The sequence below is a fragment of the Erigeron canadensis genome, chromosome 7 (assembly GCF_010389155.1).
Source record: "Erigeron canadensis isolate Cc75 chromosome 7, C_canadensis_v1, whole genome shotgun sequence".
Lineage (NCBI taxonomy): Eukaryota > Viridiplantae > Streptophyta > Magnoliopsida > Asterales > Asteraceae > Erigeron > Erigeron canadensis.
Genome location: NC_057767.1, coordinates 34,845,221 through 34,871,122, shown reverse-complemented (window position 1 = coordinate 34,871,122; position 25,902 = coordinate 34,845,221). Strand labels below are relative to the sequence as shown.

Here is a 25,902-nt window from a genome sequence, read left to right as displayed (position 1 = left end):
TGGAAACAAATTATATTATTAAGTTTTTTTTTTTCCTTTAATATATAATCTATCTCAAACTATTTTTATACTTTTTCTCTTTAGATATGCATAGTAGTGCATCTATCTATTCTTTCTATATTAAATAGTTCGAGATAGATTTTATATCAAAGAGAAAAAGAATACTATATTTAGTAATACAATTTGTTTCCATTATAATTATTTATAAAATTTGTTAACTTTTGATTAATTTTTATAGGAAGCGGTTATTTAAATAAATCTATTGATAAACCTTATACAAAAATTTATCCATTTTTTATTAAAGAAGTGATCCATAAAAACAAGCTAGTACAATATATGAAGCCTAAAAAAAATACTTTGGCATAATTTTATTTATTATTATATCTTACTAAGATAATTAGGTGGTAAGGAATACATGACCATTGTGGTAATTTTTTTTTGTAGATGTCCAGATTTAGACATACACTCTCAAATTTGACCATTGTAGTAATTTTTTTATAGTTTAATGTTTCAGGTTTGAAAAAAAAGGTTTTTCCTAGAAAAAAAATAGGAAAAACTTTTTTAATGATTATGATCTATGGATTTCCATGTTTTGAAAGAATTAAGTTCAATACATCCTAATACATAGGACCCATATTAGTAGAACCCATAAAACATATTTCCACCACTGAATTCGTATGAGTTATCTCATTTTTTTTATTTTATTTTCTTTTCAAAAGGTACATAGTGTATGTATTATAATTTAACTAAGAATATTAGACGTTTTTCTTATAAATATGCTAGTTTGATTGGTGACATATATATTGATTTTTATGAAACTTTTTTGTTTAAATTGTCGGTAAATTATAGTTTTTGTTAGTAGATTACTCCGTTCTCCGTAGTAATATATCTCATAATTCTGCCACATAACTCCATTTGAACGTATTTTAATTGATAACCATTTTCTTTTGTTGATATTTTAAGAGACGTTCTGTTTTGGGTTTGACTTTTGATGCGCCAACAAAGTCAAAGTTTCAACTGAAAATGTATATGTTTTCAAGTTTTCTGCTAAAAACAAAATGCCGACTAATGTATATAAACATGAACCAAATACCCAATTAGTTTAATAGATGAAGCAAAAACGACACCACGAATTGAATCGTATGACAAAAATGAAGTTACTGTTCAGGAACCAGTCAATTAGCCATTTGTTATGGTGTGTTTTTAGGAGATAACTTACTATCTTGGTCCTCAAAATGACAAACTATGATATCTTGGGCTATCTAATGCAGCAACAATTATTTACACATCTGGTTAGGTTTAAAAAGACTGCAAATAGTAGAAGTTGGGCTCGATAAATGTAAACAGATGCCATTTTTCTTGTGAATCGACAAGAACATCATATTATTTAACTTATTATAGATTCGAATAGATAGATTGATCAACGAAAATATACTGTATACACCATTAAACAAGTAAAATACGATACTATGGTTTTCGAGAATTAGAACCTTCAACATTAGTATAAAAAGATAAAAAGACAACAGGAACCTGAAAACATCTAAATCCTCAGCTCAGCACACCCGAAAATCGTTCCCCTACACTGAGTCATCGAAGCTGCTTTCTGCCAGATGGGTCTCTCACTGCCAAGTGTCAAAACATCAACATCCGACATCCTTTTGATATCCCAATTCCAACCATCAGGCCCGATGACACCTCCGATCACATAGATATCATCCCTCAAGCCTATCATAGCAAACCCGATTCTTTTCTTGAATTCGGAAGCTGTAGTGACCACTTTCCTTGAACCATTCTCTTGTTTGAATATTTGTCCATGGCTCATCACGTATAACGAACCATTAACAACGGTCATCAGGCCCTGAACCCACGAATGCTCGTAAGCCTTCCACCCCTCCTTTGTGTTCTTCAACACCTGGACCGTAGTCAAACCCTTGTGCACCACATGCACCTCACCCCCTATTACTAACCCAGAACACGCTGAGCGATGAGTGCGCTGAAGATCGGGAATCGAAACCCAAACATCCTTCTCGGGATCATAAATTTCTGCTTTCGAGATCGATTGCCAGGATGTTGTGAAGCCTCCTGCAACCAGTATCTTCCCATCCAACACGCAACATGCAAACATAATCCGGGGAACTATCATAGGAGCCCTTTGGGCCCATTGGCGGATGATTGGATCATATGACCACACTTCATTTGTTGGAAAGCAGCCATCTTGATCCCCAGTCAACGGGTCAACTGCATCACTACCACCACCTAAAACAAACAATTTACCTGCAGTTGAAACAACCCCAAAATTTGCCAAATTTTTAACTTTTGAAGGAAGTACTGGGAGAGTGATCCAAATGTCTCGGTTTGGGTCATAGAGCTGCCACACGTTTTCCGGGTCAAAAGCACATACACATAAAAGATTTTCAGTTGCCTTGACTTCTTCACGAGCTTTATAGAACTCGGTGCTCTGAACTGCATCCCGCCAGGACTGACAAATGGTTTCTAGTTTTGGAAAAAGGTAGAATGGGACTCGAGCTAGACATCTGATGGCAACAGCATCCGGGAGACCTTCAATGAGGACCGGCATTACTGCAACAGCCTGCAAAGAATAGCAAAGACATACACTCTTCAATTATACAATTAGACGTACCAATTGTAACTATAAACGGACACTGTGTAAGTTCAGAAAAAGATCAAAAAACAAATGATATATGTCATGTACTCATGCTCATAGCTGCTTTCATTTAAGAATTTCACCATGTTAATCAAATTAGAGAGAGTTTTCTCGCTAACTGGAGCCTTCTTTAAGTTCTTTTCCATGCCATATTGAGAAACTCGGATCATGTAAGAATTTGAGGCACCATCACAACTTATAGATATATAATCAGATAACTAAGATGTGCATTTTTGAATTATTAGCACGACTTAAAGAATTTTAATTCAGATAACTGTGATTTTCAGAACTATTACACTTTCAAGAATCAGGATTCAGATAATCAGAATGTGCGGTCTCAAAGTGGATTATTAAGACCTGAAGAATTCGAATGCTGCTACTCTCTCTCTAGCTGTTTCTCCAAATTTGACTGTCTTGAGACCTAAGCATTTTTTTCTCAAATGCAAGTGCCTAAGACACTCGGAGTTATGCTTTATATACCTCCTTCAAGCTAATAAGTACAACATACGTAGAGAAAAACAATCCACTTTTCATAAACAGGAAGCCACATATGAAAGTCATGTTGATGTTAAGTCAGGGTTTGCTCAGATGTGTCCACTTGAATACTAATTTGATTATTTAAGGTCAAACTCAACTAGAAAGTGGAAAGGAGTAGTCATAAGAACACTAGCTATTGAGATTAATGAAAAAATCACCATATTGTTCCTGACTTTAAATAATTGATCATCCAACTTTTCAACTTACAATAACTTTGAAAATGCATAGACTATACCTCTTTATTAGCAACCACCCACCATAAGAGATGACAATCGTCAATCACATTGGATAACAAATATCAAAACACCCTTTATTAATAAAGGCCAGTCATTTGGCCCAAGATTTTACACAAACTACATAAGTACAACTCCAAATCAGAGAAAGCAAGAGTTCTGAACACAAAAAAAACAATAGTTTTGGAAAATTATAAAAGGATAGGAAACCAATAAGGCAAAGAAAAAACCCTTTCAAGTACTCACACTTAAAAACCCCATTACAATATTTATACTAATTACAATATAATTCAATGAATTCTCACCCAAACGTAGGCGGACCAATGTTTGAAATCTACCATTAGCAACCCCCCACCGAACACATAACTCCATATAAGTTTGATACTCGATTCGAGTTCATTACTCCCAGATCATCTAGAACAGACCACTTCATCAGAAACTTACAACATAAAGAGCACTTTTTGTAATGTGTGGAAATTCAATAAGGTAAAAACAAGTTAACCAAAAGTTGCATTCTTACAAAAGTTAAAGACTATTAAACCAAAAACTCTCAATGAACAACATTACAACAACAATGCACAACCTAATTCACAAAATTCTAGAAGTAGAATCTCTACACTCGAGTAGGGGCAAGACTGTATACATCTCACCTCCCCCAAATCCCGCGCATTTCAAGATTGTGTAATGTTGTTGTAATTCACAAAACTATCATCAAATCACACTAAGTAAAGTTCCAACTACCAGACTTACATATTTCTAATTATATCTATATCCATAAGTCCACATTACACAATATCTCATACAAGCTATCAAGATTTCGAAAATCCACAACAATCCAACAAAAATTCCAACAAAATGAATTAACAAAAATCTAAGATATTTAAAATCAAAATAATAATAAAAAAAAACCCATGTTCCAGATTGAATCAAAATGATAACTTGAGCAATTGGGTCTTCAAGAATCAACAAATCTTGGTCAAACAACTAACAATTAATCAATAATAATTAAAATAAAAAAAGATGCAAAATTTACCTTACAAAAATTCAAGATTCGATGTAGAGTTCTTCAGAAATTATTCAAAGAAAATGAAAGAAAGTGGGTGTGAAAGAAGAGGGCTAGAATTAATTTTGTCGGTAATTTTTTATTTTATTTAATTTTATTTTTATATATATTTTAAGATGAAGAAGAAAAAGAGAGAAGGGGTAATGGGTACGGAAACGCAAACTGCAGTGGATTTCATTCCAACATCATGTTTTTGAGAAGAGACCTTGTCCTTGCGTGTGAAATGTAAAATATTGTTGTCTTTAATATCTTGAGGACTTTAATAAGGCTAAAAATCCAAAAGTATATTCCATAAAAGATGTTTTTTGGGGATAATTATTATTCCAAAAATCATTTTGTTTCATTTCGAATTTGAACATAGAATATAAAGCAACCACAGGAAAAATAAAAAGATTTTTAATATAGAAGAGTATTATTTAGCAATTTTTCTTTTCTTTTTTGTTTTTAAACATCATAATTTATTCAACATTTAGCAAAATGCTAGTAAAATGTACACGTAAACAAAAATAGAAATGTAACACAATGGGTTACAAAGCCACTCTAGCCATGTTAGTCTAGTACTACAATTCCTATTATGTGTGTTTGAGATCTAATAAAAGTCTTATGTCATGGGAAGGGGAATTGAAGTCCGGGGAAAGTTTATTGTCGGTCTGATGCTCGAGGAGATCGAAGATCGTCTCATTATGATGTTTCCGAATTACCTAAATGATTGTCCTCACAACTGCATCAAGAATCTTCTTTTCGTCGTCGTTTAAAATAGCTATGACTATGAGTGTAATCAAATCAACCATGAATGGTGGTGAAGTCCATGATCCTAAAAATCCCCATCATGAGTTAGGTCATTTTCTTTTGGGTAAAGAGACAAGATTATCTACATCTGACCTTTCTCATATTCCGTTTATGTATGGATTGGGTGGTACTGTTAATGTGGTCATTGTTGTTAAGATAGGTCATTCCAAGTGTTTATGGAAACCGAACAGTGGGTAAAGATGAACAAATGTGTTTCGGTGTTTATATCATTGATGTCACAAACCGGACATCTAGTAGAATGAAGATCGATGTTTCTATCATCCAAATTTTGCTTAGTAGGTAACCTTTGGAGGACAAGGCGGATGCAAAGAGAGAATTTTAACCTTTATCGGGACAAGGGAGTTCCATTTCGGGGTACAAGCTAGCTAGAGATGTTGTTTCCGGAATAAGCTAGTTATCTCAATTACGTGCTTATTCCTCATTGAGTTGGCAACAGAATTATCCAATGCTAAATTAATTGCTAAGTATTCAGCGAACAAGTGAGGCGAATTAAGGTTAGACACTAGTTCGTTGAGCTCCATTAGTTGATGAAGCTCATGACCGATTCTCGGTTCATGACGCCAAGACCGAGCCGTTATCCATCTCCCTTGATTCAGAAGGATTCATCAGCTAACCTTAGCCTTTTTAGGAGCCTTTTTTTTTATGTCATATAGGCCAACTAATATGATATACAGATTAACATTTTAGGTTCATTATGTTTGTCGACTTTTTCTTTAAACCAAATTGTATTTGTGTCTTCTATATTTTGATATATATTTCATGATCATTTTGTTACAAGAATTTAAAAAAAAATATATTTAGAGGTTAATCATTTTTCATTTGATAATAAGATTTTCGTGTAGCAATATACATAGAACGATATAGTTGACCCCTTGGATTACTTTTCAAATATAATAATATAGTGACTCACAAGTTTATATTGATACGAGTAATAATCAAGGTACTACAAGTACACACCACACCAAATAGTGACATACCATTAACACATAATGATATGAATATGTAGAGAAATTAAGTAGCCATATAGAGAGATAATATCGTAGATACGAAAAGCAAAACAAAAGTGATATAAATTGGTTGACTTTTTGGAGTTGCATTGGATGTGCCCGGTGTGCTCTTTGAACCGCTTCCTGCATGCAATAACAATGTTCATGCCTCAAAACCATAAGAAACTAAGTACACAAAAGTACGTCGTGAATAAGTGTCTTTATGAGCCAAAAATGATAACATATGACATTGGAAAGATAACACAAACGATTTCTCAAATTATACGTTTACCTGAAGATGGCGTTTCTGATGGCGATGAAGCTGTTGGCCCGTTAGCCCCCTCTGGTACAAATATTTCAAGTTTGTAAACAAAATCTTCAATGTTTCAATATATATTGTATATATAGTTAAAAAATAAATTGGTGTTGAGTAAAAAGGTCTAAAAAGCGAGCATAGACTAATTAATTTACATACCGGTACATCGGCTAACAGGGGGAGTCTGGATATTACAAGCACTAGGCAGTGCCATAGCTAAAGTTTGGTTGATGTTCAAACCCGGCGGTGCACCACTACCATCGCCTGTGAACACACAAAGACACCGTGGTTGTGACTGAACCACAATGGCTAGTTGTGAGCAACAAGTAGATGACGGGGTTGATGTGTTCCCTGAGACATAGCTAAGACATGGGCTCAAGCTCACTAGTGCGGTGGTACACCCCGATTGAGCCATGGCAACGCTCCATAGCGCGACCAGTACTAGACCAAATACCTTAAATCGACTTGGAACCATTTTCTTATAAAGGTATTTAGCTTATACTGATGCACTGGATTCAAAGAGTTTTGCAAGTGAATTTATAATATGAATTGGTAAAATTGAAAATTAAAAAAGATTACGTATATGAGAGACTTTGGTAACCTAATTTTTGCGAGTAGTATTGTTAATTAAATAAGTGTAGCTTAGCAATTCATGTTAATTTGTAATGTAATCTAAAATGATAAACAATTGTTTTATAGATAAGATTAGAAATAATAAATATAGTTATTTCGAAAATGTAGGCGAGGTGCAACCAGATAATATTTGTTTTTAGATATAAGCCGACATTAATTGTTTCCGGCTGTACGCCGAGTTTTAATATTGTAAAGAAACATTAAATAGCTAGTCTTATAAACTACATGTCAACTATAAGGGTAAGACTTTGGTACGAGGACGTTAAATATATAGAAATTGAAAAAGATAGATTTGAGTTTGTTAATATGATTTAATATGGATTTGATCTTGTAAAGTATGATACGGGTAGGGTGACGTGAGAACCACAAATAGAGAGAGAACCGTGAGAATCACTAGTTTTCTTCTCTCTTACTTCTTTTTTGTGTGGTTTCTATTTTTTTTAATTTTTATTTTTCACTTTTTGAACCTTTTTTTATTTTTATTTTCTTTTAACAAAGACTCATTTAAAAAAAAAAATAAATAAAATATAATAAAATTTTTGTAAAAAATCTTATGGGTTACGTGTTAAGAAAACGTATGGATACGGTAGGAGCGTTGCCCTACATCCATTCTAAAGGGGTTGTCACTGGACGCATATGAGAATGGTATGGATTTGATGGGCGGCGATCCAAAAGGTGGTGACGGTTGTTACAGTACAGGCGGGGCCCTTAATTCTAAGGGCAAAGCCCTTAGAGATGATTTTTCAATGGTTATCACGGTTCTCACCATATATGTTGGTTCTCACTTGATCCCTTCACTATGTTTGGATATTGGAAAAAAGATAAAAGTAGATTTTACTATGTGAAAGTGTGAAAGTGTTAATTGCAAATGAGGAGGGAAAGGGTATTTATACAGTTAACCTATTTTCACTAATACCCCTATTACACTTAGAATATTACAATTTAACACCATAATCTATAATTATAACAGAAATGATAAGACTTGGTTGAAATTCACAATCACTTGGGTTTGGGAAGACAAAGTAGGAAGATTGTAAAAGGAATAATTTTTTTGGCTTGTTGGTGCATTTAGAAGGTTAGAAACAAATAGTGGTTCTCCAAGGTTAAAGTTTATCCAGAAAAGATAATTCAAGACATCAAGACTTTAGGATTTCTATGGTATTGTAATAGAACAAAGTATAAGAAATTGAAATGAGAAGAATGGTGTAATTTCAGTTTTGTGTAAATTTGTATAGGTTTTGCCTGCCACTGTTGTGGAGGTTGTGAAATATAATCCTTACTTTTCAAAAAAAAAAAGACTTACTAATTTCTATATATTAAAGTTTTCTTTTTACCGCAAATTGTATTAAAAATAAAAGTTAACTAATAATGCGTTAGAGACGAAAAAGGTACATTTACAGTTACAAATTCATGTTTAGACACAATATAAAGACATTATTCCTAGATATTTTTCAAAGCTTGGATCATGAGGATTGCAAATTATATTTTTAATATTGTAGAAAATCTGTTTTTGATATGATCAATTTACCTTCTATACTTTAAAAATCATCAAAGTGATTTGTTGGTTAGACGTCATGATACATATAAAGATAGGTTTGAACCTTTCTAGATAACCATCTAAGAAGTGATTAATGGCTTAATAGTAATATCTTGATGGTGGGATAAAATCTAGTGATTATAAGCAGTGTCGGTTTAAGCTTTTTCGAGGCCTTAAACAAGATCAATTTTGGGGGTCTAGCTCACTAACATACAAATTTTTTTTTTAAATCAATAAAATTAGATTTACAAATTACTTAGCATTAATAACAATAATAAAAAAAAGAATCACAAAAGGGGAGCAGTGAACCTAGTCGCACGGTCGCCACTGGTGGTGGTAAACATGTCGACGTGATGGTGCCGCCGCAAGTTCGCAGTTTGTTGTGAATTGTAGTCTATTAAACAATAATATCTAGCTTACAAGTTTAAAGTCTAATTAAAACATTAAGCCAAAAATATAAAAAATGGGGGCCTTTGTATTTTGTGGGTCTTAGGCCCATGCCTAATCCTTAAACATTGTTAAGCCGGCAGTGATTATAAGATTCGAAGCCCCCATACGGTTTTTTTTTCTCCATATTTATTAGGTTTCCTCTTGAATTGATGTAATGACATTATTGTGTAGTGAGGATAGTGTTTCAAATTTACCGCAAAAAAAAAACCGTGATTAAGATAAGATTTCAATATTCAAAATATAAGCTTGCTTGCTTGAATTTCTTTTTTTTTTTAATTTGTTTTTTAATCAAATTTTTTTTTTAACTTTTATCATGAAAGTTTCATTTTCCTTACTTTTTATCTCATAAATTTACTAAAGTTTTCGTCCTTTTATTTTTTGCCACATCACTTTCGTTTATTATATTTTTTGCATGAAAGTTTTGTTTTATTTACCTAGCTTTTATAAATTTATTTTTCTAACTTTTGCCACGAAAATTTCGTTCACATACTTTTTACCACATAAGTTTTGTTAATTTTTACCACATAACTTTCGGTTTTTTAACTATTGTCACGAAAAGTTCATTTTACTTTGTTTTTGGACATAACTTTGATCGGCACGAATGATTCATTTTCTTTACTTTTTACCACGTAACTTTTAGAGTTATAACTTTTGTCAACGAAGTTTCTTTTTCTTAACCTTTTACCATATAGCTTTAAGTATTTCAAGTTTAGTCACCAAAATTTCATTTTATTTAACTTTTTCCCATATAATTTTGAGTTTTCGCGACATAACTTTCAATTTTGTAACTTTTGTCAATAAAATTTCATTTTCCTTACTTTTGACCACATAACTTTTAGATTTTTTCCCCTTTTATAATAAAGTTTCATATTCTTAACTTTTTATCACATAACTTTAAAATTTTCAGCTTCAGTCACCAAAGTTTCATTTTCTTTATTTTTTAGCACATAACTTTTCACTTTTTAACTTTTGTCACGCAAGTTTCATTTTATATAACTTTTGTCACATGTGTAGATGTTACGTAACGTGTTTTAGGTCGACGTCTGAAAGAAAAAAAAAAACTAGTTTTATTTAATTACATGTCTTGAAACATTGAATATAGTGACGATGGCATGTTAAGACTTGGATGGGTCAAGGCCCACTTTGAAAATCTTTTATGTTAGTGTTCTACTCTTCTAGCGTGTAAATGTATATATGTAGTAGGGGTGAGTATAGATCGGTTTGATTCGGTTTTTGATTAAAATCGAAACCATAATCGATCCATTTGGTTTTTAGAAAACCCAATTCATTGAATTCGGTTTTTGTTCGGTTCGGTTTGTTAGTTTTTTTGTTTCGGATTGGATCGGTTTCAGTTTTTGTTCGGTTTTTATTATAAATTTTTTTTTAAAACTTTTTTGTTTATTATATTATAAATTTAATTTTTAGTTGTTAACAAAAAAATTATGATATAGAAATTAAAATATAAAGATGTTTTTTATCGACTAATTATATTTTGTAGGTGTTAAAATTGATATAACTTTTATAAAACGAATTGATTTTCTTGTACGTTTTCATCTAAAACATACAATTTATATAGATTTGTATACTAAAAAGACAAAAAGTTTAAATATATTAACATATTTACAAATTATAAGTAATAAATATAAATGTAATATGATATAAAGATAAATAATTAATATATAATTGATTCGGTTCGGTTCGGTTTTTGATCGGTTTTTTGGCATATGAAACCGAAACCCGAACCGATCCCTTCGGTTTTTAGAAAAAAAAACCAAACCAATGGATTTCGTTCGGTTTTTGGTTTTTTGGGTTTGGTTTTGTCGGTTTTTTTCGGTTTTTGGTTTTCCGATTCGGTTTTTGCTCCCCCTAATATGTAGTCATTGGAAAAGACTATGGTCCATCCCAATTAATAATATTACTGAAAGGGTAAAAGGTAAAAAGTAACATTTAGTCATTTGCAATAAGTTAGATTCAAAATAAAGAATAGAAAATAACACTGTTTTAAGTACCAATAGTAGTAATTAATTAAATACTGCGCCTCCTAAGTGAAAACTCTTTTATAGTCTATACTTTGTTTTTTTAAAACAATTAGTCGGTATTCGACATTAGGGAATACCTTATCGTATAATGGTGAAACTCTGCACATACTCTAGACTACGAAATGTAGACCTTAAGCCGTTACAGGTGATTCAGAAAAAAAACTATAGACTTGTAACTCATGAAAGTCGAAGCCATAGTCTATACTTGTTATGCATCATTACAATTCTTTAATTCATCAATTGTGTTGATATACATTTAATCATTACACAAATATGACTTTGAAATTTTAATTACCCATGCTCCTATAATTTTTGGTTGACATGCTTGTATAGGAGCGAAGATACCCCTTCTTACCATGTTACGAAAAATCATTAATAGGTTAGTAACGTACGTCCTCATGTTTTATGTTCTGGTACACAAATATCTAAAATATCGCTTAGATATCTGTCGTTTGTTTTATTTAAGATCACAATTTAAGTTCTAACAAAACCATTAAATCTCCCACGATTTTAGGGCTATCACAAGATTCCAATTGGACAATTGTATAAATACCGATTCACACACCATCTCCTTGAATTTATCACGTACCTTATTAAAACACAAGACTTTGAAATAGTTTTCGATCAATGGCATCTACGAAAGTTGTTGCATTGTTTCTCATGAGCATTGTAATGTTGGCCGTAGCACATGTCAGCTATGCCCAAGACAAAGAAAAATGTTTTGCCGATTGTGAGAAGACGTGTGTGGACGAAGGCAATGCTGGTTCTTTTTGCACGTTGAAGTGCGAGAAAGAATGTGTCATGGGACCCGTAGGTTCGTAATAATTAAAATAACTTAAATAAAAGTTTAAAACGTTCAATAACAAATACGAGTAAGTTTTTTTTGAAAAATTGTTTTTTGATTTTTGCCATCTACCCAACAAGATAGCAAGATATGTTTTGGATTGTTGAGTCATACGATTTTGACTATCCGCCATTAATAATGGACACAATTGTGATCCTATTTGCCCAAATTGCAACACGATTTAGCAAATCTCATTGTGACATGGAAAAACTGATTGTAGTTCTTGTTCATCTTTGACGAGAATGTACGTCTTCGGTTATAACACAATTTGCATCGCTATTTGAGAAATCACATAGCTCGACACAATCTCACGACATATCTAGCAATTTTGTTAGTTATACATGGCAAAATCTAATAATGGTGTGGTTACTTGGTGCCATATATCAATCAATAAATCATATGTTGATATATATATATATATATATATATATAGTGTATCAAGTTATTTTCTCTTTGTCAAAAGGTTTTTACAATAACATAATACTACTACATTTATTTAAATTCTTTTTTTTTTCTTATTCATGTTTGCAGCTAGACGTTTGAGTAGATGATTTGGACCTTAAACGTACATGTTCTAGATCGACGACTACATAGATATACTCGTATTATTTTTGTTATTGTGGAATAAGCTTTTTATTATTATCTTATTATTCTTCGTTATGTTTCTTCAGCTGTTAATTATTGTACACTATTAAGTTTTAAATCCAATTGTTTTTTCGTTATTTGCGTTATTAATTTCTAATAATCTGTTTAAGTTATTATAGATCCCTCGCACATTCTCTTGTAGATCCAAACTACGAGCCTACAAGTGTCACATATGTTGGTTACATTTTTCTTAAACATATATGATCATTTGTTTCCTAGAAGATCTCAATCTAATTTAGAATCTGCCGCCGTAGAGTTTTTAAGTCCAAAGCAATAAAAAAAAAAAAAAAGGACGATATGATTTATTTATTTTTTTTGGAACAACAAAAAAAAACTATATAATGACACGTGATGCATAGAAAAATTGAACGAAGGCGCACACACCCATATAATTAAGGTCACTTATGGCCTAAAAATGGATCTAGACACCGATCAAAATGAAGAGGTTTCTAACCTCTTTCACTCAAATGAAGATCAAAACCGGCCCATGTCTTCCAGGGAGGCCATTATCAAAAAGCCCCAACGAAAGATGTCTTTTTTACTTGGTTTTTGTTAGACCTTGATAATACATATTTTTTAAAAGGAAATACTAAATACCAACCCTAATTTTTTTAAGGGCAGCATTTAACGTGCATAAAAAAAACTTGTACTTCTATATTAAAAGTCCGCCTTCTGATTTTTATGGTAAATGTACAAACAATTTATGCACCTTAAACACAGCTCTAAGGGCCGTATTTAACAAACCCTTTTTTTTAAAATATACTTATCGATTATACCAACTGTTTAACACTGGATTCTTGGGTGGTCATGGCTAGTTTGGATTCCATTGAGTGACCCTGTTGGTTTAACTAGATTAGTTCATGTGTCAGTCTGTTAGATATTTAAAATCCACTAACATTATCTATATTAAAATATTTGTTCCTTTGCTTTTTATCAACTACGTAGTACATAACTTATAGCTTTAAAATGTTTCTCTCGTTTATTCGGTATTTTAAACATTTCATTTGAAATACCTATAATGTTTACTTAAAATATCTATAATACTTTTAATAAAATCAATTTACATTTACTTTTAATTCATTAATAACTACATTACCCATTTACATTAATAACCTACATTACTCGTCGCTGTCACCACCATCACCACTATCACCACTAATCCGTCGTCACATCACATCGTAGAGATACCTTTCTAGTTAATGTGTAGTTATTATCCAAAAAACAATGACAGTTAAAATTGGAATTGGATGAAGTAAACCAATTTGAGATTAGAAGTTGAGACATTTCATTAATAGAGTAATATTATTTGGATCATTTCCGTGCAATAGGGATGAGCAAAACACTGTTGATTCGCGTTCGACCCAGAACCGGCCCGAACCGACCGGCCGAAGCCCTAACAGGCGGGGTTATGGGTCAAGCTTTTTGGTGTTTTCGCGGGTCATTGGTTGGATGGGTCGAGCCGGGCAGGGTCGAGTGAAGGGAAAAACCGAAAAAGTGTGAAGGAAAGCCGTGACCTGCCCGAACCTGACCCGAACCTTCACGGGCCGGGTCATGGGTCACGTTTTCATGCTCTTGCGGGTCGCGGATCGGGCCGGGTTTCGACCCCTGCTCATCCCTACCGTGCACTAGATGGAACCCATTTGTCCATAACAAGATTAACATTTTTATTTGGTGTACATCTTGCAAGAAAATTCTTTACCAACAGGAATGAATCCATTTTACCGTAGAATTAACGTATCAACTGCTCGTTTGAAATTGAAACCATCTGACCCAAATTCGGACTCCGTGATTTTACTAATGACTAATGAAAGCTTGTTACAACTCGAATTCCAAATGACTTGTCTCAAATGTTGGACCGAATTTCAATTATGAATGCAACGAATAGGGATATATAAGATAAAAAAATTAGCCTAACTATCAACACATGTGACATGTTTAGTGATTTTAATAAAAAGTAAAAAGAATTCATAAAATATTTATAATATATTAAAAACTGATGTGAATATACAAGTATTTTATGTATAGAATGTACAAGTTCTTATAATACATAATATTTTTTTTACCATCCTTTCATTTTAACGCCTCAAACTTTCTATCTTTTAACTTTTCTCCCACATTGAAGTTTTCGTTTGTATTTTCTTGATACTAAATTTTGGATTCTCATATTTTTATCAAACAACTTTCACACAGTACGGTTTTACTTTAATTTTCATCCGTCTTTTTATATATCTAATTTTTTAAAATATATTACTAAAAACTAATAATTTTTTCCAACTTTACATTTTAACCCCTTAAAGTTTCTATTTTTTCACTTTTGTTCTACATCAAAGTTTTCTTTTGTATTTTCTTGACACTTAACTTTTGAGTTTTTATGTTTTATCAAACAACTTTCATACAGTACGGTTTTACTTTTAATTTTCATCCGCCTTTTTATATATCTAATGTTTTTAATATATTTCTAAAAGCCTATGTAAATGTACAAGTTCTTTATGCATGAAATATACAAGTTTCTATAGTACATAATAATTTTTACCAGTTCTCAATTTGACCCCCTAAAGTTTCTATATTTTCACTTTATCCCAAATCAAATTTTCATTTTTATTTTATTGACACTTAACTTTTTGGTTCTTATGTTTTTACCAAGGAACTTTCACACGATTATGGTTTTACTTTTAACTTTTATCCGTTTTTTTTATATATCTAACGTTTTTAATATATAATAAGTTTTATCATCTTTACGTCTTACGTTCATGTAATATTTAAAGCGTTCATATAATGCATAATAATATTTACCAATTTTCATTTCTCCCTAAGGTTTCTATCTTTTAACTTTTGTCCCACATCAAAGTTTTCGTTTCATTTTCTTGACCCTTAACTTTGGGTTCTCATGTTTTTATCAAACAACTTTTACACAGTTACGGTTCTACCTTTAAACATTTTATCCGTCTTTTTATATATAATACATTCATATAACATTTAAAAGATTAATATAGTTATTGTTTATATTTTTATATATCTTATTATTATTTTTTTACATTTTTTTATTGTTATTGTTATATGTTTAGTTGTCTTTTTTAAATTTCGGTTTAAATATTTGACATAAATCCGGGTCTAAAATATTGTCGTGTAAAAGCGTATCCCACAACAACGTGCGGGTTAAAAAACTAATATGTTACTATATATTAGACATATTTTTTAAAACCATTTAAAAAAAACCGGCCGTCTTATGTTTTTTCTTGTTTATATAGAGTTATTTATCCTCAACATGTTATATATCTAAAAAAAACTCATCCACAAGGACCACAAATTGATAATCAGATGCTTATAACCAGTTTGCTACGATTCTTATCATAAAACGTAAAGAAAACAAAAGAGTAATCCAAAGAAAAAATAAGACAAAATCGGACCCCCAAATTCCAACACACAATTTGCTGCATTATATAATACATCTTTGTCTTTTAGCAACCAGTCTTGTCGTACAGTCACGTGATCACCCTCTTCATCTCACGTGGCAACATTGATGGACCAGCTATCTACACTAAACGACAAACCCTATCTAAAAAAGTTCTCACAATCTTATTTCCCCATCTTGTCCTTGCTGGCATTGTCATGCTACACGTATGGAGCCACATTGACACTTGTCATAATGCATGAGCCACGCATGCAACAAATTCATCTTCTCATTTGCCACCTCATATCATATATGATCTATCACATATTCTACATAGAGATATAGATTGCATATCTATAAATAGAGATCAACATAGTGAGGTTGTATAGTGAAAAACAAGTGAAATTAAAATGGCTGTCAAAGGAAAGACTAGTGTGGTTTTTTTATTGTTTGTTACTTTGGTTCTTGTTTCAGCTACGGTTAGTTTTGGTTTAAGCAAAAGGGACCCGGAAATCGGTGTATGTAAGCAAAAGTGTGAGCAGATTAAGGGTTCAGACCAAGATGTGCAAATTGGATGCAAGAAGAAATGTGAAAAGTACTTTCAAGAGAAGCAACAAAGGGAGAAACAAAGAGAGCAAGGACAGGGTGGCCGTGATGATGATTCGTACAACATCATTTTGGCACAAGAAGAGGTAGATGTTAGCAAGATGGTACAAGATTGCCACCAAAGTTGCCAGGTAATGTGACACTACAAGTTTATAATTTACAAACACTACAAATATTTTAGTCTAGATTTTAAAAGTCAAATCAGGACAAGAGAGTAATATCATATATTTGTATAAAATTTTCTATATATAGGGAAGTCAAGGTGAACAACAACATCCTTATTGCTTCAAGCAATGCATGGAGGAACGTTTCCAAAAGCAAGAAAGGCGTGAAAGTGGATCATCGAGAGGAAAGAGCGGTGGACAACGACAACATCAACAACAATCAAACAATCCATATGTTTTCCAAGAACAACATTTCACAGCAAAGCTAGAAACCGAACTTGGAAACGTGAGAGTCCTACAAAAGTTCACGGATCGATCAGAACTTTTCAACGGCATCGAGAAATACCGTGTGGCATTTCTCGAAGCCGAGCCTCAAACTTTTATTATACCCAACCATTGGGATGCTGATTGTCTTGTCTATGTCGCAAATGGTCCGTTTTTGTCAAATTATTTTTTTTAAACTTTTAGGTATAATAATATAGGATTTTTCTCTTTGTATTTTTTTTTAATGTTTTTGATTTGATTTATAGGAGAGGGAACTATTAGTATGATCAACCAAGATTCTCGGCAAAGCAATAGCATAAAACGCGGAGATATTTTCCGTGTTCCCGCGGGAGTCAGTGTTTATTTGATTAATAAACACGATACCGAGAGACTTGTTTTGGCTAAGATTATACGTTCTGTTTCCGTCCCTGGCGAACTTCAGGTAATTCAGCGACTTTTATGATCATGGAATGGTTGAGCTAATTAATTAGGTATATAGAGAGATCTGAAATGTAAACAGTCTTATTTTTTCAGAGTTTAAAAACAGACTCCTCCTAGATCAAAATTGTTGATATTAACTAGGTGACATATGTATGATTTCAGGCATTTTTCAGCGTGGGAGGAGACCAGCCAGAATCATCGTTCTTCAATGCATTCAGTACCGAAGTTCTTGAAGCTGCGTTCAATGTAAGTACTAAGTACTACTAATTTATTTCATGTACTAACCACTAAAAACTCGATTATTTTGGGTCATTGAGGCATTGAGCATTGTAGTAAATGAAAAACTTGTAGGTTGACCGAGGTTCTATCGAGAAACTGTTTGGGCAACAACGACAACAACAACAACGAGGACAACCACGACAACAAGAACAACAACAAGGGATATTCAAAAGAGCTACTAAAGAGCAAATCAGATCATTAAGCGACACCGATGAAAGTCGATTATGGCCGTTTGGACAACGAAAACAAGGCGGTCCGTACAATATTTATAAGGAGAGACCATCCGTTACTAACGAAAACGGAAATCTACACGAGGTTGATGTCAATGATTTGTCCGAACTTCGTGATATGAATGTGGCCTTTTCGCTCTTCAACATATCCCAGGTATTGTATCCCCCATCTCATTTTAAATTTTTGGTCTGTATCTGTCTCATTTTAAATCTCCTATATTGTCCGAGTATTTAATAGATCTTTTTTTGATATATAGGGATCGATGGTTGGGCCGATATATAACGCAAAGGCAACCGTAGCGTTAGTTATCACAAACGGTCAAGGCCAGTTTGAAATGGCATGTCCTCACTTAACGGAGCAAACCAGCACTAGTGGCGAGTTTAATCCAACTTATCAGAAAGTGAATTCCGAACTTCGAAAAGGAACCGTGGTTGTGATACCGGCAGGTCATCCATTTGTTATTGAAGCCAATAACCAGGATTTAGAGGTGGTGAGTTTCGGGATGAATTCGGATGTGAACGAGTGGTTCCCGTTGGTTGGTAGGAATAATGTGATGACTCAGTGGGAGGATGAGGCGATAGATCTAACTTTTGGCGTGCCGGCTAAAGAGGTTCGGCAAGTGATACAGAAGCAGAACCAGAGGTTCTTTTTTAAGGGTCCAGTGAGACGTGGTCGTGCTTTTGCTTAACTGATCCGCGGCGGTTTGTGACGGTTGTTTAAGAGTCTTTTGACGTTTGTAAACTGTGTTAATCGTTATGCTGACATATATATGTTTATATAAATAAAACGCTGTTTTGTTTATCGCATTTGCCCTCTTGATTTTTTGTTCATCTTTTGTTTAAATGCAAATAAAACAGTAATACAGACAGAAAAGTGTTGGGCAATACAGAATTTCCCCTGAATCCACAACTGTACAATGTGAATGGTTTTTGACCCGTTTGACCCATTTGATCCGTGATTCTTTTTTTATATGTTAGATACTATTGCGAATGGCATCTATGTAGATGAAAATATCAGAGGTTTTATTAATCAGAATGAATACAATGTGAATGATTTTCGACCCGTTTGACCCATTTTGACTTGTATCTTAAGTTTTATTGTTACTTCTAGTCAATCGTCAGTAAAAGTAAAAATCTTTGTATCTACGTGAAGATAGTAATAGCTCTTCCACCTCGATCCTAGACGAGTAACATATGTTCTTGTATCTGGTGCGGATAGACTCGACTTCTGCTGAAAATAGGCTGTACACTGGACGATGATCCGAAAATCTAGACTCTCCTCGAACATACGACACTTGATGAAGTCCGTTTCCATACCATAAGATACGATCACACCTTCAAAACAAATCAAGTATATCAGGTTGGTGATTCATTAGTAAGATCTTTAGTTTGCTGTTATAGAACTAAAACCAATCCTAAGACAATGGACTACCATGCAGGAGTTCTTCGTTTTCCTTTAGGATGCTTATCATATCCTGCATACCGATCTGAATTATTTGAGTATTTGTAAGTTGGAGGGAAACATATTCTCCCTTCATTCCACCCCGAAAATACACGTCCGTTTGTATGCTCTATCCGAAGCTGTAACCATAAATGAATTATAACATGTTTAGGTTTATGCATATATACCAAAAGATTTTGAACATATGGGTTTTCTGAGACTTGCCTGGTCATTTTCCAATAAAGCTCTCCAGTTTCTCCTCTCAACCAAGGCCTTGGCAGACCGATATGTAAGCGCAATTCGGTAGTTTAAGTCACCAAGCCATATAATTCGGCTAGAATCATGTGCAAAGAAACATTATGATGTTAGCATTTTAGAAAAACATTGACTAATGAACTGTAGACGTGTCTAGATGGCAGGTCGGGCTAGTTGGCTAGAAGTGGGCTTGGCTCGGGTTCGTCAGCTAGGAAATCATTTTCTTTTATTAATGAATAATTTCTTCATTAAATAAAATAACAAAAATAATACGAGTATTTTTTAGGAACTTATGTACTAAAAATACACTTCTGGCAACAGTCAACTCATTCTCTTTTGAGCTTATTTTGTCATGGTTGTGGGCAACATGCCACATAAAAGCGGAGGTTAAGGATTCAACTCTTGTCCCCATGCTCATGTTGGTCATTTCGATGGGTCGATTATCCATATATAGATTTTTCATAAATTGACCCATCTGAGTATAAAATAACTCGAACCCATGCTCATATTATTTATGTGGGTCAAAACAAAGATGGTAAGAACCAAAGTTTCTTACTCATGGTCAAGAATCGTTTGAGGAGAGTTCTCATCTCCTGTTCCTCGAACACGTGGAAACCGTGTTCTTTTCATAATTTCCATAACATCACAGTTTCTTCTGAGCTCGTCGCCTTCCTTCTGTCCAGAAGTCAAGTGACTACATACGAAGCAAAAACTCGTTTGGTGCAACGACATGCTAATTGATATTGAACCCTGATATAGTTGAGTAATACAATTAGCATACTTCAAATATGAAGTTCAAAGGCAAAAAAACTAACAAAGAAGAAAAAATACAGAACAAAAGGGCTGTAAATTTACCTTGTTTCCGAGATAACCCATTAATCCTCTACCCACACACGATACTTTCAAATTATGAACATTGTGTCTAAGATCACTCTTCACCCATACTGTAAGATATATCCCCACCATTTTCTTACTTGCAACCAAACAATAGTTGGAATTTTCCGGCAGTTTATCTCTTTCCTCCATTGAAAAAGACTCACAATATGGTATCTGGTCACAGTCTGCGCTATTAGGAGAATCAGTCGGCCCGTTCTCTTCATCTGAAGACCCAATAACTTGGTCATAATCACTGGGTCGGTTTCCAAACATGACCTGATCACATATACTATATCTATGTTTGGTATTAGGATGGAGCGTTGTCGGCTCACTCTGTGTCAGTCTCATGCTTTGACTCAGTGATTGAAAAGAACAACGGTGGAGGAAAGATGATGGTTTTGGTGTGATTGATCTCTCAAAGTCTGATTCCAGTTCAATAACTGGATCAGGAACCCGTGGTGGGGAATGGAATCCATCATTTGTTCCTGGAAGATTGTTTAGAGTTTTCCGAATAAGTGCTAGCCATTTTTTAGCTGGACCATTGTCTTCTGTTCCTAGTACATTTCCAGCATTTAAAGGCACAACTTCTTGAAACCTAATGATCAGAAAAAGGTCTCAAAAATAGTTTACGAAATTATGCACTAATTTGATCAAGAAAACAAGAGTTTTATGATGTTAATTTAAATCTTCATGTAAAACAGTTTTGAAGGTTGCAACTTATAAGCGTTGAAATTAGACGTTAAGGGACTTTCAAACCGTTCAACTCATTTCACTCGTTCCTCTTTCAGTTAAATACTATAATTTGGCCCGTTTAAAGTTAAACACGACCACAATCAACTCATTAATATAAAAATGGGTCGACAATGCCATTTGTCCCTTTGTGAACTACACGTACAACTCACCCCAGAACATAAATATCAGCCCGAGGTGAAGTGTGCAACCAATCTTCAAGATTCAAATTATTTGTAGGAGATTTACCGCCGACATTCCAAGTAGCTACAAAGATCCTGTTTCAAATTATACAGCAATATTATTACTTGAATAAACCAATAGTAGTCTTGTAAATAAACAGAATGGTTTTCAACTAACCTATAGTTATTTACATCCTTAGCTTGTGCAAGGTCATGATCGGCCTTATTTGTTTGAAGACAATCTGCACTTCTCTTGCTTGATCTTTCTGTTCAATTCAAGAAAGGGTTAAGAATGAAGAATGCTGGTGGAAAGTGGAAACATAAATCATAGTTACTCCATCCATGACAAATCCGAAGGAAGTTTTAGCTAGGTAGGCCACATGCACTCGGGATGTTTTTATTTCATACAGTTTTTTTTACATAGATCCGAGTAATAAGTATTTACGTAGCCATGCTATTAAGAGGCGGCAACATACGCAGGTTGGATAATGGGGTAGTCAGGTTGATTGGGCTGACCAGAAACACTAAATTCTTAGGTTTATACAAACATTAGTGTATCAATCAAGTATGATGAAAAAAGTTATACTCGTATTTTTTAAGCACTATGTTTTTTTATATCTAGAGGACTGCATAAAATCATTTTTGATCCGTGTGACCTATTTGGCCTGCTTCTTCGTAAAAAGTTCTTTAGCTTTACCCGTAAGGATACAAATCAAACTGAATCTACTCATTCTAAGTAAATGAGTTAAAATTGAAACCCATATACTATATCTGTCTAGACAAAATGAATGAAAGTTGACTTTTTGGTCAAATTGGTAAAAATAAAGTCCTATACAGAAAACATTTTTATGTATAGTAATAATACCATGAAGCGTACTATTTTCCTCTAGAGGTTTCGTTCATGTCCTTCCACCATGCTTAAAAGTACTTGATCAACATTGCTTAAAGTTATTAATGATCATGTAAAAATTTAGAGATAATTAACTTGATCAGTGGTCCAAAAGCAATAAATACTTGAATAGTCTGAAAAACTACACCTGTTTTTCTGCTTTTCTTGATGGTGCATATTTCTTTTTCAGAAAAATTGCTCATCCATCCTTCATAACTTCCTGATAAGGAAACCCGTTGGAGAAAAAAAAAAGTTATTTGATAATTTCCACTATACATGTCATTGATAGGACATGACAATGACAGCTAGCATTTTCGGCTTCAAAATTATACTAACTAGCAATGTTTATTTATAAAGTTAGTAGGTTCATAAGTAAAATGATAATTATACGAAAATTACACTATGATTAACAATTTTTCCCCCTAGCGGGTTAGGTTGCACCCTCGGCCTAAGGTAGCTCCGCCCCTGGGATTGGTTATCTCAAGTTTTGAACAATAAGAAAAAAAATTAATATTTAAATAAAAATATTAAATGATCTTGACCCGCAAAGATACAAGAAGACAAATGACATATTTTTGTAGCTGCAAAAAGGATAAGTTATTGATATTTAAACTTCTAAAAGTCATGGATACTTAAATTTCTAAAAGTCATAGTGATTGATGTAGATGTAAAGCAAATAGCAAGACAATTGATGTATTCCAATATTATTGTCTTTAGTTTAGTTTTTACAGTACTTTTTAAACTAGCTAAATGATTAGTTTACAGTTTTAGAATGTTACATGCAATTTATACTATTTTGTGTTCAAGCATGCTTGTGAATTTGTTATGGAAAAAGGAAACATTTTGAAACTGAACAGTTATTTAGAACAAACTAAAATAGTAATATGAACCAGTTATTTTGCAACAAATTTAGTATTCTTTTCTTCTTTTTTCTAACAACATCTTTTCGTTAGAATTACTCGCTTGCGAGTATAGACAGAGGCACATCAAAGTGAATACAAGAGGATTACATTAGATAGATCTCGCGTGACGGATGATGACTGAATTATAGAAATTCAAAATGGAAATTTTAAAGAGACTTACCTCCATTACTTGAACCATCTGCATGAAAGTCTTGAGCTTTGTTTTTGACATTAAACCATTTCTTGAGTGTTTTAGGCCATGAGACCTTCACCATTATCATCAACATAAAGTCAAACTCTATGAATTTCGAAACATTCATTGATAAAAACACAAACTTGATATAATTAGAAAGAAAAAAAGACCTTGCTTTTCTTGCATATTTCTTCTCTCATAGTTCCAAAACCTCAAATATAAACATCAACTGTGTAAGTTACAAAAGAAACAATGGGTTCAAGAGTTAAATGTTAGATTCGAAGTGAAACATCGATAAAAATCGAATCTTTTTAAACTTGGACTAATGGGCTATATCAAATGAATAAGCGAAAGATGAAAGAAAAATAAAAGATTAAATTTTTATGAATGCCCACAAATTAAAAATGTGGTTCTGTTTTGTGTTGAAAGTTAAGTTATAAATAGGAGAAGAAAGTGGCAGTTTTTCTGCATTTGGTTTAGTGATATGCTAACATAGAGACAAATCTAAGAGAAACAACAACTGAGTTTTCTTGTGTCTTGCAGCCTATGCTTATATGACTTTGTGTTTTACACCTATGAGTTGTGTTTGTGTTTGCAGGGAACAAAATGAAAATGATGGCAAAGAAACTAAAGAGGGGGAGTTTAAGATTTTAAGTGAATGTCATATAATCATGGGCAGAGACATATGGAGCAGAGAGAAAATTTGGATGGGCAAGATAGACAATGCAAGAGAGAGAAGTGACATTTTAGTCATGTTATTTTTCTTTGTGATCTTTAGTTCTATACCATATTGCAATGTGGGTCGATGTTAGTAGCGGCGGTGACAATGGGTGGTGATGACGGCGATGAATACTGAATAGTGTAAATATTTTAGGGATAGAGGTTGACATGTTATAAACTAATTACTTCATATTCATTAAGGGTATTATATGTATATCGATCAAGTGAATATGTCGTTAAAAATTTTAATTAAGGATTAAGGGTATTTTAGGCTTGGAAAATGTATAATGTGCCTTAAAGGTATGCCTAAAAATATGTCTAACAAGAAATGATCTACACATGGCATAAGAAAGAGAAAATGTGTAATGTATGTGCGGATGTGCCTACAATCAAACGAATTAGACATATTTTTAGACATATTTTTTAAGCATATTTATCATGACTTTTTAGTGTTATCAATTCCTAACTTGAGAAAAGGGAGAGAGATTTTATAGATAAATGGGAAGAACGACACAAAAAGATCACCAACGTCATATTAGTACGGTATCATTTTATCATCCTACAATGGATGCAACATTTTTGTCCCTTTTAACATCTATCTAAACAACCCCGACTCACTATTTAAATATGTTTGTGCATGTAATGAAAAATAAAACAAAATTTGACCCTAGCTAGTAAACTTCCACCATGAACGGCAACACGTCGATGAACACAGACTACCCACCCGTAACATTTCTCAATATGACTCAAATAATCGAACTTAACAACTCTTGTGAGGAAACATGCCGGCCTCTTTGTCATTAGAACATTTTGAGGTGGTTACTTAGGTGATTAAGTAGATTCACAACTTCAAGGTTATGCTTTTGAGATAGATGCATTTGGACTTGCAATGGTTATTATTGGGAAGTTAAGTGTGCAACATCAAGCGGATTCTATTGGATTGTGGACATTTGCATGCCTTCCTTAAAGGGTCCAATTTATAGAAACTTGCATTTTTCATTAAGTTTCATGCATGAAGAATGAGTGTTGGTTCAACATAGTTTTGGGGCGTTGGGAGATTTCATAGGTGCAATTTCTCTAAAGCTATAACTTTCTAATTAAAGAATACAACAATAGTTTATGCATCTTGCTTAACACCATTTGTTCAAGAAATTTGTCTTTATAGAACCAAAACCGATGCATGGTCCCAACCCAACATGTGTTTCTATAAATATCCCCCTTTTCATACTAAAGGAGACCACCAAAGTGACATCACAAAGTTGTGTTGTCGAGCATATAGGCTTGCCACATTAAAAGTATGATGTCAAGTGCTATGTATTTTATGGTGTATTTGGTGTGTGTGGGGGGCGTATTTTGAGTGTGTGTTTTGAGTGTTGTGAGTGTGTTGTGTGAGCAGAGGGTTTTGGGCGGGAGATACAAAATTGTGAGTCTATGTTTTTTGAATTTGAATACATAAATATTCTATAAAAATTTATATATTGAAGTCAAAAGGTACAAAGTAATTGGAGAGAGTATGTTGGTTTCTCCATACAAGCATAGATACAAACAAATGGGCGGGCTATTGGTTTTTGAATCTGAAAAT

The 25,902-nt window shown here is 33.2% G+C and overlaps 4 protein-coding genes across 5 annotated transcripts; 1 reads left to right on the top strand and 3 right to left on the bottom strand.

Moving 5' to 3' along the window:
- Positions 1-1,383: 1,383 nt before the first annotated feature.
- On the bottom strand, positions 1,384-4,698 carry LOC122607361 (F-box/kelch-repeat protein SKIP30-like). Of its 2 annotated transcripts, XM_043780319.1 has the most exons (3): positions 4,469-4,698; positions 3,741-3,849; positions 1,384-2,590 (listed from the first exon to the last, which is right to left on the bottom strand). In XM_043780319.1, the coding sequence occupies exons 2-3, from the start codon at positions 3,774-3,776 to the stop codon at positions 1,541-1,543; spliced, it is 1,086 nt and encodes a 361-aa protein (XP_043636254.1). In that variant the 5' UTR covers positions 3,777-3,849; positions 4,469-4,698; the 3' UTR covers positions 1,384-1,540. The 2 variants fall into 2 exon arrangements, with proteins under 2 accessions (XP_043636254.1, XP_043636256.1); XM_043780321.1 differs by lacking the exon at positions 3,741-3,849.
- A 1,621-nt stretch (positions 4,699-6,319) lies between these two features.
- Positions 6,320-7,085, bottom strand: LOC122609397 (non-specific lipid transfer protein GPI-anchored 5-like). The gene is made up of 3 exons (XM_043782445.1): positions 6,770-7,085; positions 6,587-6,637; positions 6,320-6,438 (listed from the first exon to the last, which is right to left on the bottom strand). Exons 1-3 carry the CDS (start codon positions 7,083-7,085, stop codon positions 6,320-6,322), a joined length of 486 nt encoding a protein of 161 aa, XP_043638380.1.
- A 9,474-nt stretch (positions 7,086-16,559) lies between these two features.
- On the top strand, positions 16,560-18,940 carry LOC122609396 (vicilin Cor a 11.0101). Its single transcript, XM_043782444.1, has 6 exons — positions 16,560-16,886; positions 17,008-17,350; positions 17,450-17,625; positions 17,787-17,870; positions 17,976-18,287; positions 18,391-18,940. The coding sequence occupies exons 1-6, from the start codon at positions 16,560-16,562 to the stop codon at positions 18,820-18,822; spliced, it is 1,674 nt and encodes a 557-aa protein (XP_043638379.1). The 3' UTR covers positions 18,823-18,940.
- Positions 18,941-19,135: 195 nt separating this feature from the next.
- LOC122607492 (type I inositol polyphosphate 5-phosphatase 4-like) lies at positions 19,136-23,931 on the bottom strand. Its single transcript, XM_043780472.1, has 10 exons — positions 23,771-23,931; positions 23,589-23,673; positions 22,654-22,725; positions 21,795-21,882; positions 21,608-21,712; positions 20,685-21,300; positions 20,386-20,579; positions 19,800-19,908; positions 19,566-19,714; positions 19,136-19,468 (listed from the first exon to the last, which is right to left on the bottom strand). Exons 1-10 carry the CDS (start codon positions 23,798-23,800, stop codon positions 19,252-19,254), a joined length of 1,665 nt encoding a protein of 554 aa, XP_043636407.1. The 5' UTR covers positions 23,801-23,931; the 3' UTR covers positions 19,136-19,251.
- Positions 23,932-25,902: the final 1,971 nt, after the last annotated feature.

What these genes read in the sequence shown, in the direction of transcription:
- LOC122609397 (XM_043782445.1), bottom strand. Translation starts at nt 7,085, where the DNA reads ATGGTTCCAAGTCGATTTAAGGTATTTGGTCTAGTACTGGTCGCGCTA. An exon ending in CCCTGTTAGCCGATGTACCG is followed by an intron (nt 6,638 to 6,769) that starts GTATGTAAATTA and finishes TATTTGTACCAG; the next exon opens with AGGGGGCTAACGGGCCAACA. An exon ending in ATCAGAAACGCCATCTTCAG is followed by an intron (nt 6,439 to 6,586) that starts GTAAACGTATAA and finishes TATTGCATGCAG; the next exon opens with GAAGCGGTTCAAAGAGCACA.
- LOC122607361 (XM_043780319.1), bottom strand. Translation starts at nt 3,776, where the DNA reads ATGGTAGATTTCAAACATTGGTCCGCCTACGTTTGG. An exon ending in ATTGGTCCGCCTACGTTTGG is followed by an intron (nt 2,591 to 3,740) that starts GTGAGAATTCAT and finishes TATTCTTTGCAG; the next exon opens with GCTGTTGCAGTAATGCCGGT.
- LOC122609396 (XM_043782444.1), top strand. Translation starts at nt 16,560, where the DNA reads ATGGCTGTCAAAGGAAAGACTAGTGTGGTTTTTTTATTGTTTGTTACT. An exon ending in ATTGCCACCAAAGTTGCCAG is followed by an intron (nt 16,887 to 17,007) that starts GTAATGTGACAC and finishes TTCTATATATAG; the next exon opens with GGAAGTCAAGGTGAACAACA. An exon ending in TTCTTGAAGCTGCGTTCAAT is followed by an intron (nt 17,871 to 17,975) that starts GTAAGTACTAAG and finishes AAAAACTTGTAG; the next exon opens with GTTGACCGAGGTTCTATCGA.
- LOC122607492 (XM_043780472.1), bottom strand. Translation starts at nt 23,800, where the DNA reads ATGAGAGAAGAAATATGCAAGAAAAGCAAG. An exon ending in AGATGGTTCAAGTAATGGAG is followed by an intron (nt 22,726 to 23,588) that starts GTAAGTCTCTTT and finishes TTTCCTTATCAG; the next exon opens with GAAGTTATGAAGGATGGATG. An exon ending in CAAGAAAAGCAGAAAAACAG is followed by an intron (nt 21,883 to 22,653) that starts GTGTAGTTTTTC and finishes TGAATTGAACAG; the next exon opens with AAAGATCAAGCAAGAGAAGT.